Source organism: Pan paniscus, chromosome 13 (assembly GCF_029289425.2).
Source record: "Pan paniscus chromosome 13, NHGRI_mPanPan1-v2.0_pri, whole genome shotgun sequence".
NCBI classification, from domain to species: domain Eukaryota; kingdom Metazoa; phylum Chordata; class Mammalia; order Primates; family Hominidae; genus Pan; species Pan paniscus.
In genome coordinates, this window is record NC_073262.2 from 76,873,286 (window position 1) to 76,896,268 (window position 22,983).

The 22,983-nt window shown below is 36.4% G+C and overlaps 1 protein-coding gene across 2 annotated transcripts in view; it reads right to left on the bottom strand.

The window, feature by feature from the left end:
- The window catches only part of OLA1 (Obg like ATPase 1), a 173,580-nt gene that overhangs the window by 133,584 nt on the left and 17,013 nt on the right, over positions 1-22,983 (bottom strand). For both annotated transcript variants that reach the window (XM_003824241.5, XM_003824242.6), the window contains 2 exons: positions 20,325-20,468; positions 14,359-14,486 (listed from right to left, as the gene is read on the bottom strand). In XM_003824241.5, the coding sequence (XP_003824289.3) occupies positions 14,359-14,486; positions 20,325-20,468 (272 nt within the window). The remainder of the gene's footprint in view (positions 1-14,358; positions 14,487-20,324; positions 20,469-22,983) is intronic.

Sequence of the window (22,983 nt, forward strand, 5' to 3'; positions counted from 1 at the left end):
GCTCTCCCACCAAACCTGATGCTCACCAGTGGTACTATCAGCATAAGGCGTGCTCTGTTTACTCTATATATCTGTACTCCCTCCTCCATGCATATCCATCACCAACTTCCACACACACAACTTCTTATCTATTCCCTTAGCCAGGTTCTCTTCTCAGAACTTTGGCAGAAAGGACAATAGCTTTAATGTATCAGAGCATCAAATAAATGGACAATATACAAAAACTGCGTAAAGTTAGTAAAAACACTACCATCAACTCTATACTCATGTCTACGTCTTTCAAGTCTGTCCCTTCCTTTCTATTTTGAGGCCTCTAACATGGACTGTTAAAACAATGCATTCTCTGGGCATGGTGGCGCATGACTGTAGTTTCAGCTATTGCTTGCGAGACTGAGACAGTAGGACTGCTTGAGCTTAGAAATTTGAGACCACCCTGGGCAACAAACATCATGAGATCCAGCTTCTAAATAAATAAATAAACAAAACAATGTTTTCACTAATCACCCATCTTATAGTCTTCTTCAAATCTAATACATTTCCTGAAACACTTACGAAGCTATACACTTGCCAGCATAAAAATCATCAATACATTCTACTACTCATAAAAATAATTCTGTATTTTCATCCTGATATCTATATAACCTGACCCAAACTATCTCTAGAGCTTCTATCCCTCTCTGATATATGACTAATTTTATATACCATTCATCTGGCCACTTATCACATGCTGTTTTTCATATCCCAAGTATACATAATTTCCAATTTTTTTTCTAAGCAAATGAAAGGGCCCAAGAATCCTGGGCCGGGCTAGGTTTCCTGAGCACACAGAGTGGGCACATTGGGCTAGCTGCCAAATCAAGGGTCAGCAAGAAACATCAACTCCAAAGGAGCAGGGAGAGATTAAAAACTCGGGCTGAAGCAGAGGTGAACAATTTAAGATAAGGAGATTCAAGAAGTAGGGGCAAAAGAGACTCTATTGGTAGCTGCATACAGTAGAATCTTGGGCTCTAAAGAAAAAATAATCATAATGTTGGTTCACTGTCCCCTCCCAGGTGGCCTAATAAGACTGTAAAGGTGAAGATCTTAGAATTTTCCTAAATGAAGAAATAAATTGATGTAATTATAAATTGATATATTTTTAGAATAGTAATTTCACTTGGGATCTATCCTTCAGAACTATTCACATAAGTTTGCAAAAGAATAACGTGAATGTTCTGTGTAACAATGTTCACTTCAGAATTGTTTATAACAATATTATAAGGAACTATTAACCAATGATATATCCATATAATGAAATCTGTATAGCTGCTAAAAAATAAAGTATCAATATTGACAAGGAAAGATGAAAAAATTATATCAAAGATCAAATTAAATCATCAAGGAAGTATATACAGAATTATTCTACATGTGGGAAAAAATTAACAACAATTTACATTAAGATATATTCAAGAATAAAAACAAACTTGGAGGCATATGCTCCAAAACTGACAGTAGATGTCATAGGATTTCACTTTCTACATTATATCTATCATATTTTAATTACTGAAAACGAATACTGTACAACATACATGTGCTACACATATAATCAGGAGAAGAAAAGCATATGTCCTTTCTGATTTTAAAAACAAGGAAAAGCAGTTACTTCTGGAGACTGGGAACAGGGGCAAACATGAAATTTTATTTTGAACCTTAATTATTTCCTATTTTGTTTAAAATAGGCATACATCATTTAGAATTTTTATATATTACATATACATTTTTTAACATGTATTACAAAGTTACAATTAATTTTTTTAAGTAATAGCATTTGTTTGGTCATTTATAATCAAAAGGAGTGCAAAACTGATAAAACCAAAACTGTCTACTCATAAGGTATAAGGGAAAGGGGTGTAAACACATAATTAAATCATAACTTTATATGTGCTATAGAATGACCCTCATTTTTTCTAAAACACAAGTTTTTGTACCTAAATTGCATACAGTTAAATCTACTATAAGGGAATGCTTTTTGCTAGCAAGTAGATGACTACTGATTCTATCAAACAACAGTGGCTGGCATAACTAGCATAGGTTTTCCTTTGCTTTGACAAATCAAGAAAAGAATTTTGTTTAGGTGATTCTGCACTGCATATATTAAAACAACTGGTATAAAGACAATAAGATTGCTGAAATCTACTTAAAAGGTTGTGCTTCTTCCTCTATCATCATTCTTACCTTTGAAAAAGAAAAGGCCATATGAAATGAAATACTGAATTCTCAATGATGTTCCCTCCAGCTTTGCATCCTTCTAAGTCCAGCTTAAGTTAAGTGGCCACTTCCTGGCTCTACCTGGCAGAGGATAGACAAGGCCCCTTCACACTCCTGAGGTGGAAGGAGGAAGCTAGATAATATTCCCTCACCAAGAATACACAGAATAGGGAAAAGGCAGTTGCGTGCAAAGAAATTCATTTGTTATTAGGACAAAGAGGTAAGGGCAGCCGTCCCTTCCCTTAGCCTCCCTTCCTCCTCCCCACAACACATACACACACACACTCCCTCTCTCTTTCTCTCACTACACTAAAGTTTCTTAGAATATCACTTTATGGTAGAACAGAGTGTACAAACATAACACTATGAGAACAATCGAGGAAGTAAGTTCTCTAACAACAGAACCCACTAAGTTCATTATCTGAGGGTAAACCCCTTACCTAAATCATCCTGGTAGAACCACCATGATTAGCCCAGCTTAAAAAACAAACATTTTAGAAATACATTATTGATAACTCCATACATCACATCATTCTAAGCCAAAATCATCCTATCATTGTTTTAATGCAGAACTCTAGAAAATTATATTTGAATCATTTGTACATATCATATCCAAAACTGGTATTTAAAATGAAAAATTCCTCATATTTAAAAATCAGAATAATACATATTCACTTTTTTAAAAGCAAAGGGTCTAAAATGAAAAATAAAAATTACCCATTTCTCCCTCCACCCCAGTTCTATTTTTCAGAAATCTATCAATAGTATAATGTATCTTTTTCAAATTTTTTTCTATGCTTATAGTACAGGACTTGGCTGTCCAATACTGTAGCAAGTAGCCACAAGATATTAAGTACCATTAAGTTATTAAGAAGTACTTGAAATATGGCTAGTCCATACTGACATACTGACATATTGAAATAATATTTTTGGTTACATTAAATATTATTAAAATTGATTTCACCTGTTTCTTTTTAACTTTTTTAATGTGGCTATCAGAAAAATTTTAAATTACATATGTAGCTCACATTTATGGCTTTTATTATATTTCCATTGGTCAGCACTGGTACAAAGGCAAACAGTGCTGTTTTTAGAGTCAGACTTGCCTTATTGAGTACTACTCCCAACTACAGACATGAGTTGCTTAATAATGGGGACACATGTGAGAAATGCATCTTCAGCCAATTTCATCATTATGTGAACATCATAGAGGGTACTTACACAAACCTAGATGGTATAACCTACTACACACCTAGGCTAAATGGTATAGCCTATTGCTCCTAGGCTACAAACCTGTATAGCATGTTACTATACTGAATACTGAAAGCACTTGTAACACAATGGTAAGTATTTGTGTATCTAAACATATTTAAATATAAAGTACAGTAAAAATGCAGTATAAAAGACAAAAAAAATCATACATCTGTATAGGGCACTTGCCATGAATGAAACTTACAGACTAGAAGTTGCTCTGGCTAAGTCAGTGATTGAGTGGTGAGTGAATGTGAATGACTGGAACATTGCCATAGACAAGTGTAGACTTTATAAACCATGTACATTTAGGCTATTCTAAATTTATGTTAATTTTTTTCTTCAATAATCAATTAACCTTAGCTTACCATAACTTTTTACTTTATAAACTTTTTAATTTTTTTAACGTTCGGACTCTTGTAATAACAATTAGCTTAAATCACAAACACATTGTACAACTGTATAAAAATATTTTCTTTATATTATCTATAAGCTTTTTTCCATTTTTTAAATTTTATTTTTATTTTTAAACCTTTTTGTTAAAAACTAAGACACAAATACACACAGTAGCCTAAGCTTACACAGGGTGAGGATCATCAGTGTCACTGTCTTCCACCTCCACACCTTGTCCCACTGGAAGGTCTTCAGGGGCAATAACACCCATGGAGCTGTCATCTCCTATGATAACAATGGCTTCTTCTGGATAGCTCCTGAAGGACCTGCCTGAGGCTGTTTTACAGTTAACTGTTCTTTTTAATAACTAGAAAGAGTACACTCTAACGAGAAAAAGTATAGTGACTGAAATTCACACAAAAAGTTCAAAATAAATCCACAGGCAGAAAATTTAACTACAACAATTGGTGACCAGAACTCAGGAAAGAATAGGGCAATATATTCCCTACTCCCACCATCACCGTCAAACACACATACACACATACATGCACACGCAAACTTAGCTGAAAATAAATTATATTTGAAATTTTGTTTTCCACAACTATAACTAATTATATACCAGTCCCATATATGAGACCCTCCTACTATACGTTTCTAAACCGGGAAGAAAACTGTCCCATAGCTCAGAAAGCAACACTCTTGCTTCTAGTCTCCAAGGTCATATCTCTAAGTACCTATTGAGAAACCTTAACAAGTTTTATCTGTGAATAGCCTGACAGTAGGTATAGTGATACTGCCAAAGGTGCTATGCTTCAAATAACACACAAATGTCTTAGATTCCTGTTGAAATGTAACTTCAAAACTTCTAACGACAGCTTTAAAAAGTTAAGAATCTTTACTCAGTGATCTTTATGTGTCAAAAGAAAAAAAAAGGCTATGGATTTGGTGAAATCAATAGCTTCATCATATTCAAATATTTAAAAATCCAGCAATAGTAAGTTATATTGCTTCCAAAAACTGGCGAAGTCATATTGGCTCAATGAGCCCTAGAGAAAAAGTTAGTGGTTTTTCCAAATAACGCACCCTGCTTTCAGATAAGTTACTGTATGTATGAATTTAAAAAGAATTTGCTTCCTATAAAATGATTGCTGTTTCCTTCTCCTGTATTTAATCTTTGGCAGGCCGTTTTATGTGAGCATGATTCTGTTTACTGAAGATGAAAGAGAAAAATCTATCATAAAAGTTTTTTTAAAAAGGGTATTCATTAGCAATGTCATTTGAAATTTTTTTAAAGTACATGTGAATGTACTTAATGCCACTGAACTCTATACTTAAAAATTATTAAGTAGCAAATTTTATGTTATGTATATATTACCATAATTTTTTTAAATACAAAAAATGAAAAAAGTGTTGAAATTTAAAACCTACTTTCAACAAAAAAAAACACCCAACAATGCATCATTAAAAACAATAAAGCAAGGCCAGGCGCAGTACCTCACGCCTGTAATCCCAGCACTTTGGGAGGCCGAGGCAGGCAGATCATTTGAGGTCAGGAGTTGGAGACTAGCCTGGCCAACATGGTAAAACCCCGTCTCTACTAAAAATTCAAAAATTGGCCAGGCGTGGTGGTGCACGCCTGTAGTCCCAGCTACTCAGAGGGCTAAGGCATGAGAATAGCTTGAACCCAGGAGGCAGAGGTTGCAGTGAGCCAAGACTGTGCCACTGCACTCCAGCCTGGGCAACAGAGAGAGACTCCGCCTCAAAAAAATAAATAAATAAACAGTACTAACTAAGCAAAGTGCTATAAAAATATTCATTATTATAATTGTAAGTTGCACTTAGTAGTTTGGTCAGGTAGGCCTCTTGGTTGCCCTAGGGTTATATCTTAACCTAAGATCCTGCCTCTCAAACTGGGGACTGCTGGAAATACAGAAAACAAAAAACCATGAGATTCTAAAAACTTTTCCTTGAAGTAAAGTGTGTGGCACTACACCACGTACCAAAAGTCATCATGTTCCTTATCCTTTGTGGTTAGGGCCCTTGGGTGGAAAAATTTAACAAACACAAGAGTCTTGCCATTTTCATATTATCCTGTATTTTCCAGACATTTTATATGTTTCAGAAATAGGCAGCTCTGCCCGTTAGTTCAAAATTTAGTTTGGTTTAACACAAAATTTTGTTAAGCATTTTAAAAAGGGGCTGGGTGTGGTGGCTCATGCCTGTAATCCCAGCACTTTGGGAGGCCGAGGTGGGTGGATCACCTGAGGTCAGGAGTTCGAGACCAGCCTGGCCAACATGGTGAAACCCCGTCTCTACTAAAAATACAAAAATTATCTAGGCATGGTGGCAGGTGACTGGAATTCCAGCTACTCGGGAGGCTGAGGCAAGAGAATTGCTTGAACCCAGGAGGTGGAGGTTGCAGTGAGTCAAGATCACGCCATTACAATCCAGCCTGGGCGACAGAGTGAGACTGTCTCAAAAAAAAAAAAAAAGAATTTTTAAAAAGCAAACTTGGGAAGAAAATAAGAGCAATATTTCCAAAACAACAAGAATGAAAAGAACATTCTGGTATTTAAAGACACCTAAAAGATCCATAAAAGAATGTGAGTAGAAGGGAGCTTTTGGGGTGATGAAAGTGTTCTGTAGCCATACTCTTGTGGTGGTTTTATGAATCTATAAGCATGTTAAATTCATAGAACTGTAAACCCAGAATGTTACGTTACTGTATGACAATTTGTAAAATAAAATATGTAAACTCCTGAACTTTACAAATATTTTTAAATGCTTCACATAACAAATTTACTAATAAACTCGTCAATAAATACTTCAGTTCATCCTTGAACTTAGGTTTGAATTTCAAGGGTTTGAATTTCAAGGATTCACTTACACACAGACTTTTTTCAATAACTATAATGGAAAAATTTTTGAAGATTTGCAACAATTTGAAAAAACTTGTAGATGAAACATGTAGCCTAGAAATATGGAAAAAAATAAGAAAAAACTAGGTATGCCATGCATGCATAAAATATACATAGATACTTGTCAATTTTATCACTTACTACTGTAAAACATATACAACTCTATTATAAAAAGTTAAAATTTATCAAAACTTAGACACACTTACAGACCATACATGGAACCATTCACATTTAAGGGAAATGTAAATAAACTAAAAATGCCATATAAAATCATAACTGCATAAAGTTAACTGTAGTCCATATTGTACTACCATAATTATTTCACAGCCACCTCCGGTTGCTATTGGGATAAGCTTGAGTGTTGCGAGTATCCTTATCTTAAAACACTGTGAGACATTAATCATCATCACATGAGCAGTTCATTTCTCCAGTAAATCGTGTATTGCTGTAAAAAGTAATCCCTTGAGGTTCCTGCATATTAATATTTTTCATCATGGTCGCAATACTATAAATGTTGAATAACATAAGCCAGGCAAGTGGCTCACACCTGTAATCCCAGCACTTTGGGAGGCCAAGGCAGGAGGACTGCTTGAGCCCAGGAGTTTGAGACCAGCCTGGCAACACAGCAAGACCCTGTATCTACAAAAAAAAACATATATATATAATTAGCTGGGTATCGTGGTGCACACCTGTAGTCCTAGCTACTTGAGGGGCTGAGGCAGGAGGATAACTTGAGCCAAGGAGTTCCAGGCTGCAATGAGCTATGATTGTACCACTGCACTCCAGCCTGAGCAACAGAGCTAAACCCTATCTCTAAAACAATAATAATAAAATAAAAAATAACATTATGGGACCTATACAAAGTGCTATTAGTGATGCTGGAAATGCTCCCAAGAAGCAGAGAAAAGTCATTGACAATACAAGAAAAAGGTGAACTGCTTGATATGGACTATAGACTGAGGTCTGCACCTGGGGTTACTGCCATTTCAGACAAACAATTCATCTTGTGAATAGATGACAGTATCAATAAAATACAGTATAGTACTGTAAATGCATATTCTCTTCCTTTTTATTTTTAAGACAGGGTCTCACTCTGTCACCCAGGCTGGAGTACAGTGGCACAATCATAGCTCACCACAGCCTCAAACTCTTGGGCTCAAGCAATCCTCCTGCCTCAGCCTCTTGAGTAGCTAGGACTACAGGTGCACGCCACAATGTTGGCTAATGTTATCTTTTGTAGATGTGCATCTCTCTATGTTGACCAGGCTGGTCTCAAACTCCTAGACTCAAGCAATCCTCCTCCCTCAGCCTCCAAATGCTGGGATTACAAGCCTGAGCCACCGCACCTGGCCATGATTTTCTTGAAAACATTTTCTTTTCTCTAGCTTACTTTATTGTAAGAATATAGAATATAAATATATAACATACAAGATATGTGTTAATAGTTTATATTATTTGTAAGGCTTCCAGTCAGCAGTAGGCTATTTGTAGTTAAGTTTTTGGGGAGTTAAAAGTTATATCCAAATTTCAACTGTGCAAGGGTCAGCTCCCCTAACCCCAATATGTTCAAGGGTCAACTGTATTTTGGAATCAAGTTTAACAAATTCTGTAACTGAAAATATTTTGTACTTCCAAGACTGATGTATCAGAGAGAAATAATTTCACTACAATTGCACCAAAACCCAAAGTTCTTCATAAAATGTTAAGGCTCAAAAATAATCAGGTTTTATTTTTCCTTTCAATTTTTTTTTCTAGAGATGAGATCTCACTATGTTGCCCAGGCTGCTCTCGCACTCCTGGGCTCAACTAATCCACTCGCCTCAGCCTCCCAAAGTGCTAGGATTACAGGTATGAGCCACTATACCCAGCCCTATTTTCATTTTTAAATCAATACAAATAGCTGCACCAACCTGCTAATTATTATCTAAAAATATGACATTATTTCCAACGCTTACAGTGCTGAAACAAAGTAAACAGAGTACAAGCAAAGCTCCCCTAAAAGGAAAAGTATAAGAAAAGTTTTCTTTCCCACTTTTTTTGCTTTAATGAGGTGAAAGTGACATACAACAAAATGTGCAAAAAGTGTACAGTCAGATGTATACATGTCTTGACATATGCATACAACTGTGAAACCATCGCTACAAACAAGATTATGAGCATATCCACCACCCCCAAGAGTTTCCTCACAGCCCTTTATAATCCCTCTCTCTGCCCCTCCCCCAGGCTACCGTGATCTGCTTTCTAATTAGTATGCATTTTCTAGAATCTTATATAAATGGAATCATAGTATACGCTCTTTTTTTGGACTGCCTTCTTCCACTCAGCATAATTATTTTGAGATCCATCCATATTATTGTGTATAGAAAAATTTTTAATGCTGCATCTACCTGCTATATAAAATTAGTCCACATTTGCTGCAAACTGGGCTTACACACAAGATGAGAATCTTCAATTAACTATACGTGAAGCTTCACCTAGACAGCAGATTATTAGGTCATTCTTGAATTAGTATTCTCTTTCTTTTTTTTTTAAAGAAGCAAAGTCTCCCTGTGTTGCCCAGGCTACAGTGCAGTGGCTAGTCACAGACACAATCATAACACATTACAACCTCAACTACTGGGCTCAAACAATCCTCGGGCCTCAGCCTTCTGAGTAGCTAGGATTACCAGCATGTGCCACTGCAACTGGCTTTGAATTTTTTTTTTCAGCTCCTTACTATCAATGAAGAACCAATATTTTTTTGGAAAAGTATTCCAAGGATTTAAACTAGGGCAAGAAAAATAAGTGACCCTCCGAAAAATGAAGACTGATTCTGTTTTCAAATTAAATTTAATAAGCAGACATTCATTTGTACTGTAAAAACACTTCTCACAAAGCTTTCCTGATGAAAAAAAAACCACCAGAATTAAAAGATGAGCGCTTGTAATTCCTCATGCAAATTGTGACAGTTGTTATATTTATTAAGTGTCAAAATAAGACCTAACTTTCACCTCAGCAGCACTTGTTTAGTGAAAGATAAACTCCCGTTTATATAGCTGAATCCATAGTTACGAGTTAGCATACAGTAACTTCAAAAATATACTTTAAAAAACTACAGTAACTCCAGATCTGCACATATTCAAACAAGAAAATAATCTTTCATTATTTCTACTATCTTGCATGTCCTCATTAGTACACTTTGCAAACAAACCTACTGAAAATAAAACTTCAGCGAAAACTCTAAATGACTAATGGGGGTAAGGATCTGAAATACCTTTACATTAGGCAGCAAACCCCAGGGGTGGGAGGGGACATTATTTGGGGGTAAACAAACTAAGTAACATGTATAGATTCTTTTAATCTTTTTTACTTTTTTAGAGAGAGGATCTTGTTGTCATCCAAGCTGGAGTACAGTGGTGCAATCACAGGTCATTGCAGCCTCGAACTCTTGAGCTCAAGTGATTCTCCTGCCTCAGCCTTGCAAGTAGCTGGAACTACAAGGCACAGGCCACCAAGGCCGGCTAATTTTTTTTTTTTTTTTTTTTTTTTTTTTGTAGCAATGTGGTCTCCCTGTGCTTCCCGGGCCAATCTTGAACTCCTAAGCTCAAGTGATCTGCGTAGGTCTCCCAAAGTGCTAGGATTATAGGCATGAGCCACCACACCTGGGCAAATACATGTTGTGTGTGAAAGAAGCTTTACACATTACTGGCCAGACATGGTGGCTCATGACTGTCATCCCAGCACTTTGGCAGGCCAAGGCGGAGGACTGCTTGAGTCCAGGAGTTCAAGACCAGCCCGGATAACATAGCAAGACCCTGACTCTTAAAAAAAAAAAAAGTATTCTAAGTATTCTATATTGTTTATGCTCATACATCATCTAGGGAAATCATTATCAGTATCTTGGAAATATAGTTTTATACAAAATGAAAATTCAAACTATTGGCAACTTACTCCATTTTTATTTCCCTTTTTTTTTTTTTTTTTTTTTGCGATGGGTCTCACTCTGCCACCCAGGTTGGAGTGCAGTGGCGCAATGTTGGCTCACTGCAACTTCTGCCTCACAGGCTCAAGCAGCCCTCCCAATCCAGCCTCGAGTAGCTGAGACCACAGGCACATGCCGCCATACCCAGCTAATTTTTTGTATTTTTGGTAGAGACAGGAGTCTAACCATGTTGCCCAGACTGGTCTTGAACTCAAGCAATCTGCCTGCCCCAGTCTCCCAAAATGCTGGGGTTACAGGCATGAGCCACCGTGCTCAGCCCATTTTGATTGGTTAAAACATTAAAAGTGCAACTCAACTGAATACTGTAATTGCAAAATAAGCTACTGGAACAATTTCATCTGCCTCCATCCCCACCTCAACTGTCCATTTAAAATCCTTTATATTTAGGCTGGGCACATTGGCTCACACCTGTAATCTCAGCACTTTGGGAGGCTGAGGTGGGCATATCACTTGAGGTGAGGAGTTCAGGACCAGCCTGGCCAACATGGTGAAATCCCGTCTCTACTAAAAATACAAAAAGTAGCCTGGTGTGGTGGTGTGCCTCTGTAATCCCAGGTATTGGAGAGGTTGAGGCACGAGAATTGCTAGAACCTGGGAGGTGGAGGTTTCAGTGAGCTGAGATGATGCCACTGCACTCCAGCCTGGGGGACAGAGCAAGACTCCGTCTCAAATAAATAAATAAAATCCTTTAGATTTAAGCCATTTGAGATGGATATCTTTAATATGGTGAACTTAATCACATCCCTAACTATATCCCTGGGCTCTTTTCCATCGCTCCTACTCCTCATCATTCATTCTAACCACCATGGCAGTTCTTAAGGCAGCAGGCTCCTTTCTACCATAGGGCCTTGAAACAAACCATTTACTCTGAATAATAATCTTTCCTTTCCTCCTTTTGCTAACTTAGTTCCCATTCAGCTTTTACCTCTCAGCATCACTGTCACCTCCTCAAGGTAACACTGCATACTCACACACATATTCCTTTCTCCTTGTACACAACTAGAAAGACATCTAATATTTATGTGACCATTTTATTCAATGTCTGTATCCTCCACTGTATTATAAGCTCATGAGAAAAATGGTCACATCTGTTTTTACTTACCAATACATCCCTCAGCATCTAGCACACTTATAAGAGTCAAATCAGTCAAATGAATAAGATAGAGTGATTTAAAGATTTAAAGCCAAAGCAAATCCACCAAGATGAGTATTTGCATTTTAAACAAGTATATGTGTTTGCAACAATGTATATATTTTACGTATTTCTAATAGCCAAGGGAAGTAAACAAGGTGAGGCAAAAGTTAATTTTTAAAAATTAATCAAATTAATGGAGAGAAACATGATATTAATAAATTAAAATTCAGTGATAAACTAAAACTTCTCATTAACAATTTTTTCTGTCCCCTAACTTTTGGATGTTCTAATAGAAAGCTGAAAAGTACTCTAAACACTAACATATATCTGACTGTTGAAATTAAAGAATTATCAATTTTCATAGCCTCAAAGTAATCCATAATCTTTCTAATCTCTACAAGTCTTTTTTTCTGACTATAAATCTAAGGATTTTTTAAAAATTCTGATTATAAATGTATCATTCAGTGCTCTATGTACTATACAATGATATATACATTGTATTTCATCAATTCTAAGATGCATATTTTGGCACTTTCACATTCTGAGATCAATCATTCTAAGAGAGCATAGTATCTACTTTAATTGGATTTTCTTTCCTTCCTTAATGATGGTATCTTTAGCCTGACTTAAATACAATATAGTATGTATGCTCCTCACCAAATTCATTTCCCCCCCACAAGGGTTAGAAAACCACATCAAATGAATATTATGTAAGAAACAACAAAACCAGAGATATTTTTATTACCAACATCATCAGGACCTTACCATCATCCTAAATTGCTCCAGCTTGGAAAATTTTAAGTCAAATATCCCTCCCTAACCACATGACAGCCTTACACTCAACCTACCTGTTATGAAACCTTATCAGGGAATCAGATCCATAAGCCTTCCATTTTTCAGTGCTCTCCTATTTTCACTCCCACTCTATTTTAAGTTCTTTTCCACCCATCAACTCACTTTCTCATACCCAAATCTTCAGTTCTCTTGCCCTGATCCTTCTGTCACGTGCGTCCTATCAATTCTACTTTCTGACAGACACCTATCAGGATGCCCCAACTACAAAATTTTTTAAATTGTCCCAAACTGAACTCATCATCATCTCTCTCAATACTTGCTGCTTTTTCTGTGTTTAACGTTTCAACAAATGGTATCACAATTCATTCAAGTGACCTGGTCCAGAAATCCAGGAGTCACACTTCACTCCACCTTCTCTATGAAATCCTCACATCAGTCACCAAAACCAGAAGAAAACCAGTCAGGAAAACAGACGTTCTGCCAATGTACAGGCTTTAGTTAAAACTTCTCTACAAAACTGGATCACTTCCCCATCACAGCCTCATTCTTTTATCTAGACTTTCCAGAGGTCTCACCATACCTTCACTCAAATTTAAACTACCTAGATCAATGCTTCTCAAATTGTCTGTCATGGGGTTTTGTAATACAATACAAATGAATTATATGGTTGGTACAAAAGTAATTGCAGTTTTGGGCATTACGTTGGAAAAATTGCAATTACTTTTGCACCAACCTAATACTAGGCAAACAAATCTTTTTTCTAGCCAGCTTATGCAAACCACAGAGGTAAATGGTGTTTTATAAAAGGCACACAAAAAGTACCGGCAGAATTTTATTATTACTTTATTCAAATGACCAAAAAATTAGTCAAATTGCTATATTTTCTAAATGCTCACTCTCAATTACTATAGTTATCTAGTTGAGGACCAGAAACAAATGCACTTAACCAGACCACAGCTGGCCCTCTCACCTCTAACTTGTGTTTTCTTGTTTCTATTAATTTGCTCATTATAATACTATTAACACAAAGTACAGCCTTGACCTAAGCCTTAACCTAAACTCTATTTTGTCAGAAAATTACTATGTGATTGGCTCACTTTTATAGTCAGTCAACAGAGCCCAAACTAAGCCACAGTTCTATTTTTTCTCTTTCCTTTTTATTCCTCTCTCCATAAGGACTAGCTGATCTATAGTTTCTCTTTAATCCTTTCATCTCTAATAGATAACCCAGAAGCCTTTCTCTGTTGTTAAATAATCAGAATCCCCTTCTCTAACAATTCTGCCTCCTTAACACACAGAAAAGCAATAAAGTTCCACAATTTAAGACAATTTCAGAATGCCTTTACAATGAACAAAGTTCCATATAGAAACACTTCTTGATTGCTCTAATCCAGAACAGGGAATAAAGTTCAATTAGAATATAATCTCAATGCAGCATATACTTGCTATGGAATAAGCCTTCAGATACGGAGATGATACTAAGTAACATTAAAGTCACAGATTTACAGACAAACCCATGATTCATCTGGTAAAGCAAAGCAATCTTCCATTAGTCATTTCTAATTTTATTTGTGCACTAATGGAAAGAAAACACTGATCTGAATGAAATCAATGATTAAATAAACAACTGTACTTACGTGTTAGATGAAAGATGCCATCACAGGCACTAATATGAGATAAAAAAGCATTCCCCAGGCCCTGCCCATTGTGAGCTCCTTTCACAAGGCCAGCAATATCCACCACATTTAGAAAGGCAGGAATTTTGCTGAAAAACAAAAGATGGCTTTATTATAAAACAGTACTAAAAACTTATCTATCAACCAAATGAATTCTTCAAACATTTCACATAAATTCTTTCCTTTCTAGAACAATGGAACAATAATGATTTGATAAATGAATATCCACCCCTCCCCCCCAAAAAAAATTAGAAATGGCCTTGTAATACATTTGGACTTTCTTACCTAGGATAATAAGTGAGAAAACTAAAACAGAATAAATGTATTTATCGTGTTTCTGAAATTAAAACTCTTATCATTAATTTTACTATAAAGTTCTATTGGCACATGCACACACACTCAAAAGCGGTGAAGAATGTTTAGAGTATGCTGAGGTAATCATCATAAAATGAGCCAACTAACTTTGTGCCAGACACTAAATTAAGTATTCTACATGTATTATCTCACTTCAAAGTTCAAATCAACTCTATAAGATGGATGCTATTTATTAAGCCCACTTTACAGATAAGGAAATTATGCCTTAGAGGAGTTACGAAATCTATTGTATTCAAGATCACTCAGCCAGCAGTGACAAAACTGGGATTCAAACACAGGCTGTCTGGGTTTGCATTTGATCACCCACATGTTACATAGACAAAAAAAAAAAAAAAAGCGTGTAATGCTGAGAACCAGTTATCAGCATAGTAATAACCTAGCTGTTGATAACAGCAACCAAATTAGACTATATACAAAATAACCTTTGCTTTGCTAAATAAAGGCACATTTAACACCAGTTAAAAACCAAGTTAGGAAAATCAGTTTGCCATGTAAAAATGGAGATTTAAGTATATCAATAAATAAAAGCTACTTTTAATGTCATATGACAAAGGTATATATAATGTAATTGTGTATCCTTTGTCAATTTTCAAGAGCATTCATTTTTCAGAATGTCAATTTCACTACCCGATAAAATACAACATAAAAGTTCCACAAAAGACTTCCCTATTACTGGCATGGAAAATGAGTCCTTTCAAAATAATTATTCTATGAAGTATTACAGATTGAAATTACTTGATTATTGTTACCACCAAATCCACTAAAACCACATAAATGTGGTTAGTTTTTTGTTGTTGGACACAGTGACTGCCTCCCCAGCATCCACTGCTCCCTCTCGGTACCTATACTGATTTTCATTTTGGTAGCCATTCCTCTCCAGCAGAGCCCAGCGCTTTGGAGAAGCTTGCTCTACCCCTAACTCTAGAAGTGGGGCATGTAGCTCCGGCCTTCACTAAGCAGTTTAATCGCATTCCTAGGGAAAGTAAAAAAATTCTAGGACCTTCACCTTGCCCTAATTGCCTCAAAGAACTTAAGAAGCCAGGCATGGTGGCATACATCTGTAGTCCCAAGTATTTGGGAGGCTGAGGCAGGAGGGAGGATGGCTTGAGCCCAGGAGTTCAAGTTCAGCCTGGGCAACATGGTGAGACTCCACCTCTTAAAAAACAAAAAAGACATGAAAAGACTTAAGAAGAGGTTTACTGGAGGGGGTGTAGGAGGCTGTTAAATAGAAGCTCATCAGTCTTCTGGGAGAACTTCTAGAAGCAATCCCGTTTCACTCTGAACATGGATGAGAAAGTACACAGATCTATCCTGTGACCACAAGGGGAAGACAACCTTATGGTCAAGTTGATAAAGTAAATTTAAGAGGGGAAAGAAGCCAGGCCTTTGATGATATCACTGAGCTAAACACTGTGCTACCTGTTACTAACTCAATAAATCAGCTCTTTAAGTCACTGTGTTAAGGGCAACTAAATTCATCCTAAATGATATTTCTAACAACTAAAACCACTCATATGATAAATATGAAGTTGATATAGTTTGGATGTTCTGTCACCTCCAAAACTTATGTTGAAATGTGATGCATAATGGTGGAGGTGGGGCCTGGTGGGAGGCGTTTGGGTCACAGGGGTGGATCCCTCATGAATGGCTTGGTGCCCTCTCCATAGTAATGAGTGAGTTCTCGCTCTGTTAGTTCACTGGAGAGCAGGTTGTTTAAAATGGTCTGGTGCCTCTCTCCACTCTCTCTTGCTCCCCCTGTCTCCATGTGACACACCCACTCCCCTTTTCATCTTCTGGCCATGAGTTAAAGCTGCCTCGTCCGGGTGCAGTGGCTCACGCCTGTAATCTCAGCACTTTGGAAGGCCAAGGTGGGTGGATCACCTAAGGTCAGGAGTTTGAGACCAGCCTGACCAACATGGAGAAACCCCATCTCTACTAAAAATACAAAATTAGAAGGGTGTGGTAGCACATGCCTGTAATCCCAGCTACTCAGGAGGCTGGGGCAGGAAATCACTTGAACCCAGGAGGCGGAGGTTGCAGTGAGCTGAGATCGCGCCATTGCACTCCAGCCTGGGCAACAATGGCGAAACTCCCTCTCAAAAAAAAAAGCTTTCTGAGGCCTCGCCAGAAGCCAAACAGATGCTGGTGCTGTGTTTATATGGCCTGCAGAACCATGAGCCAAATAAACCTATTTTCTTTATAAATTACCCAGCCTCAGGTAACCCTTTACAGCAATACAAAATGGACTAATGCAGAAGTACAGTAAGTAGCATGCATTTGGGTAGAATGGCCTAAATTTGAAGTGAGAAGCTTTGAGTTCTATTTCTGGTTGACATAACTATAAGTGTGACCATGAACAAATTATTTCATCTTTCTAGGCTTCAAGTTTCTTTTTATGAGGAAACTAGACAGGAAGATATTCAGCTCTGAGATTCTATTTTCTATTGAAAATGAGCTTCTCAATTCTGATTTGTGATTTATGGCTAGGATAAGGTTTAAACTATTAATACAATATCTCAAAAAATTAAAACTTGAGATTTAATTCAGGAATTTCTGATGTATTACACTAATGATCTCATGACTACTTGAACAAAATACTTCTAGAATAAAATACTACTTTAGAACTCTCGAGACTAAAATGATGTTAAAAATATTTTTAATCGCTATACTGTAATGAACACAGACTACCAAAAACATTTATTAATGTTCTTTTTTTTTTTTTTTTTTTGGCAGGAATTTCTTTTGTTCTTTTTTTGAGACAGAGTTTTGCTCTTATTGCCCAGGCTGGAGTGTAATGGCGCCATCTCGGCTCACTGCAACCTCTGCCTGCCAAGTTCAAGCGATTCTCCTGCCTCAGCCTCCTGAGTAGCTGGGATTACAGCCATGGGCCACCACGCCCGGCTACTTTTGTATTTTTAGTAGAAATGGGGTTTCTCCATGTTAGTCAGGCTGGTCTTGAACTCTTGACCTCAGGTGATCCGCCCACCTCGGCCTCCCAAAGTGCTGGGATCACAGGCGTGAGCCACTGCACCCAGCCTTATTAATGTTCTTCCATAGAAACAGGCTGGTGGGGCTCGGCACAAATTTGGGAGGCCAAGACAGGAGGATTACTTGAGCCCAGGAGTTCAAGCCAGCCTAGGCAACATGGCAAGACCTCATCTCTACAAAAAATTTAAAAATTAGCCAGGCACAGTGGCATGTGCCTGTAGTCCCAGCTACTCAGGAGGCTGAGGTGAGAGAATCATTTGACCATGCCCCGGAGTTTGAGGCTACAGTGAGCTGTGATCACACCACTGCACTCCAGCCTGGGCAACACAGTAAGATTCTGTCTTTAAAAAAAAAAAGAAAGAAAGAAAAGAAAGGCCAGGCACAGTAGTTCATGCCTGTAATCCCACCATTTTGGGAGGATGAGGCAGGAGGAATGCTTGAGGCCGACAGTTCAAGACCACCCTGGGGCAACACAGCAAGACCCCATCTCTATTTTAAAAAGAAAAGAAAAGGAAAAAATGAGATAAAACAACTGAACAAACACATGATCCTGGTTTAGATGCAACAAAGCATATTATTGGAACAACTGAAAAAATCTAAATAAAGTCTATGAATTAGATGGTAATATGGGGTCAGTGTTAATCCCATAGTAAACTACCCTGATTTTGATGTTTTACTATGGTTGTGTGGGAGGATATCTTTGTATTTAGTAAATACAAACTAAAGAACCAAAGTATAATATGGCATCATGTCTACAACTTATTCTCAAAAGTTCTAAGAATCTGGGTATGCAAGGGTATATAAGCACTTGTGTACTTTTGCAGCTTTTATATAAATTTAAAATCATTTAAAAATAAAAAGGTTTTAGAAAGGACACTGAAGTCAGCCTGAAGAGCCAATCTGAGGGATATAATTTGAGCATCAAATCAATGTTTGTGACAGATTAAAACCAATAAAATAACACTCATCTGAATAAATACATGAATGAACAGATGAAGATGAGAAAGCTTTTCCTTACAGTACAATAGTAACAAATGAAGGAGGAATGATAGAATTACAAAATCACCATGTGAGAATCCTCATAGTAAAAATTAATTCATCAAAAAAAATCAATGGATGCTACAACTAGTAAGTGAAAGTGAAAAAAGTGAATGAGTTCAGTATATACTTTGTAATTAGAACTCACAAAATTGCTGATAAGACTGGATACGGGGTGAGGGGAGAGAAGAATCAAAGATAAATGGTGGGCACTGATTTAAGCAACTGAGGAAATGACAGTGCTATTTATTGAGTTATGGCAGTCCTAAAGAAGAATTTGGTGCAAGAAGGTGAAATCAAGAGGTCATTTTGGACATATCAAGTCTAAGGCACCTATTCAGACCTCCAAGTGTCAATATCAAGGAGGCAGTTAGATATAGAAATCTGGAGTTCTGCAGAGTTCAGGACACCAGACAGAAACCTGGGATTTATCAGGACATTAAAAATAGTAAAATATTAAAAACAAATTAAATTATCAATAATAAGCAAATGGTAAACTGTGCTACATTCATATAATATAGCAATAAATATAAGTATTATATTAGAAATTATTACTTAAGTCTGTATTGCTTAATCCAGAAAGATATTAATAATATCCCAAGTAAAACAAGTATTCTATTTCTGTAAGTAAGTGTGCACAAAGTCAGGAAATTATGGAAGGATATATCCCCAAAGTATTTACAACTGTTATATCAAGGTAGAGGAAGTAGAGGTGGTTTTCACCCCTCTCATTATACATTTCCCTACTGTCTGAACTTCCTACAATGAACTTAAACTATCTCACTTTTTCCTAATAAAACAGTTTTACTAATTTTTTTAATTGAAGATATAATACATGCTTATTGTAAAAAAATTCAAACATAGAGGAATATAAGAATAAAGTAAAAATCACCTAAAAATTCTACTACCCAGAGATAATCATCAGTTAGTCTATGATCATTTCATACATTTTAATGCATATAAACAAACACATTTAGTTTTACATGAACGAGATCACATAATACAGACTAATTACTCCATTTCATACTCCCCAGAAAAAAATAATTGCAATGTTAACAACTGGGTATACCCTTCTACACCCTTCTCCATACTCTGCATTACTTTTTTGCTTTTTGAGACGGAGTCTTGCTCTGTTGCCCAGGCTGAAGTGCAGTGGCGTAACTTGGCTCACTGCAACCTCCACCTCCTAGGTTCAAGCAATTCTCCTGCCTCAGCCTCCCAAGTAGCTGGGATTACAGGCACCTGCCATCACACCCAGCTAAATTTTGTATTTTTAGTAGACAGTGGTTTCACCATGTTGGCCAGGCTGGTCTCAAACTCCTAACCTTGTGATCTGCCCTCCTGGGCCTCCCAAAGTGCTGAGATTACAGGTGTGAGCCACCGCGCCCAGCCCTCTGCATTACTTTTATAATCACCCAAAACAATAATGCTACATTAATTTTAAAAGAAAAACTCTTCTATATGACTTTAAACATCTGCCCAATCTACACAAAATCACCAAATAAATAGCATAAAATATCTCTTACCTTGCTGGTTTGTGGTATTGACAAAGAAAGTCAAACCTTTCATCTGGCACAGGTACTCTGCTCTCATTAGGATCAATAGTGCAGAACGGGAAGTTTTCTGCTGAAGCCTGACTATTGGTTAACACATTGAAGAAAGTAGATTTCCTAAAACGAATAAAAGCAATTTCAATCAATTCTTAGGTTAACACCAAGAAAAATTTATCTCACTCTAATTTCAATGCTCAAATAAGATCCATGAGGAATATAAAACCAATCTACAAAGAGAGGGAAAAAGGAACAATACATTTTTTACTAACAGAAGTGAATGAAATTTACAACAGTAAAGCAGCAGCTCATGACTTATAATTAGCTTATTTCCCCATCACAGTCTATTTGAAACTTGAAAAGCATGTTCTCAAAGAATCTTTGTTATAAGTTAGAGTTTCATGTCATACTACAAAATCTATTTTTTTTCCATAATATACCTGATCGTACCAGCATCACTTCATCCATACCTAACAAAACCTTCTCTAGCATGAAATGTAGAAGTCATGTCTCTAGTTAAGTCAATGACTTTCCAAAAACTCTGAATTGGGAAAGAGATGCTAAATGTCTGGTATCTGATAGGAAATGGGAGGTTGGCACTCAGAACTGCCTTCTAATCATTAGTATGTAAGGATTACTGGTAAGTCTAGAATGGTGAATTATGAAAGTCAAAATGTGAATTTTATTCAAGGTATGACTTAAATCAAGAAAATATAATATCTATTAATATGGAATAAACTAGTCACTACTTTTCTAATCATTTGACTGCTATCAAGTAATACGTGCTCAGAGAAAGCCCACTCACGTTAACATTTTTTTAAAATGTGATAATACTTTATCATTCATGTCTTAAAAAATGAAAAAAGAAATAAAATTTTAAAAATAAAAAATAAAATATGATAATACGGTGCCAAATATCATACAGAGTAAAATCCAAAACAAAATTTTAAACTCACAGTGGCCATCTTTTAAGAATGCTAGGTGATTAACTCTTTGAAGACTGTTAAAGTGGTTACCGTGTCTTTCCTACAGAAACTGTACTTTCAGAATAACCAATAGTTATGAAAAGAAAATTACTTTATAGACATATTCCAGCCAATAAATGAGGAAAGAATAAAAACTTAGAATAGCACCATTCTGCATCCCCTAACAAATTAATGGATCTTGGTAATAATTACCAATGACAGTTAGTGCTGCAAAAACAGGAGAAAAAAATAGTACCTCCCGAAAGAAGTATATACATCATCTGTCATCTTAATCTGACCAACACTTTACATGTTACTGCTAGTTTACAGGAAATATAGAGGACAGAAGAACATATTAAATGATACCACGGGGATAAAGTCAATAAAATCCAGACTCTGGAAAATTTTATAAGACTAAAAACCAGATTTCTTCAACAGGTCATCTGGGGGCTGGAAGTAAGTGAGAAACTTCTCCTTCTGGATGAGATGTAGAAGCTAACAGCAGTCCAACAATCCCAACCAGAACTAGAAAAGCCATCTAAAATGCAGGATACAGAAGGCATCTGTTTGAAGGGTCTGGGATTCTGAAAATGAAAACAAAAAATTTGGAAGAAGTGATTTGACCTCTACAGCCACTTTTACCCTGGGGACCTGTGCCCATTCTGGGCAAAAGAAGGATGCAAGGATCCAGACTTTATACACATAGAAAGCTGATGCTGAAGGAGAAAGAAACCAGCAAAACATTTGGAGGAAACTTGGAGAACCTCAGGCACACCACCAGTTTTCCCGCTGGGGATATTTTCCTCAAGAGAAAACTACAAAAGCCTACTCAAGTAATTGGTAACACAGACTGGCCCACTCTCCATACCTTCTTCCCCTCTCCATGAAAAAATTTAAAATAAAGAGTGATAGTTAAGTTGCCAGAACAGTCCAGGAATCCTTATTTATCTAAAATGTAATGAAAATATTGTATACCTACAATGGAAATATTGCAGAATAATGTTGTAATAAAATTACTTAAGACAAAATTTAAATCTATTAATTTAAACATTTATAGGACACTTGGGCCTAACGTTATGAAGACAAAATAAAATGCTATTGCATTTTCGTATACTGTAGTTTAAAAACTGCTCATTACTATTACCACAGTCAGCTGCAATTCTAAAAAGGCCATAGGTTGTTTATGGAGTTTTTTTCAAATTTATGGCGATTACTGTGTACAGTATTTTATATCATCTACCTGGACAAAAATAAGTATGTTTTGTGATTTTTTAAAATGTATCCCTTAAAACATATTATATGGTAAAACATAGCAAAAGAAAATTCCTTAGGCAGAAAAAATTCTTACATACATTCAAACTAAACTTAGAAGACAAATATCCATTTTCACAGACTGTCTCATTTTAGATGAATATTAAATGTCGTGAAACCCAAGTCATCTGTAGCTTCTAACAGCTTTGCAGGTATAAAAAAGTAAAAAGAAATAAGGAAGAAGGAAAAAGAAAAATTTCTAAGGATCATTACTATAGGCTTCAGTGGCAACTAAAGACATTTTGATCTATTCAAATCTATTAAGAAAAGCCTCGCGAAAGCAAAGAATTTGAAAGTTTTGGCCTATGCCTGAAGTGTTAAAGCCCATATGCTTTTTGTAAAATGAGAACTTTTTAAAC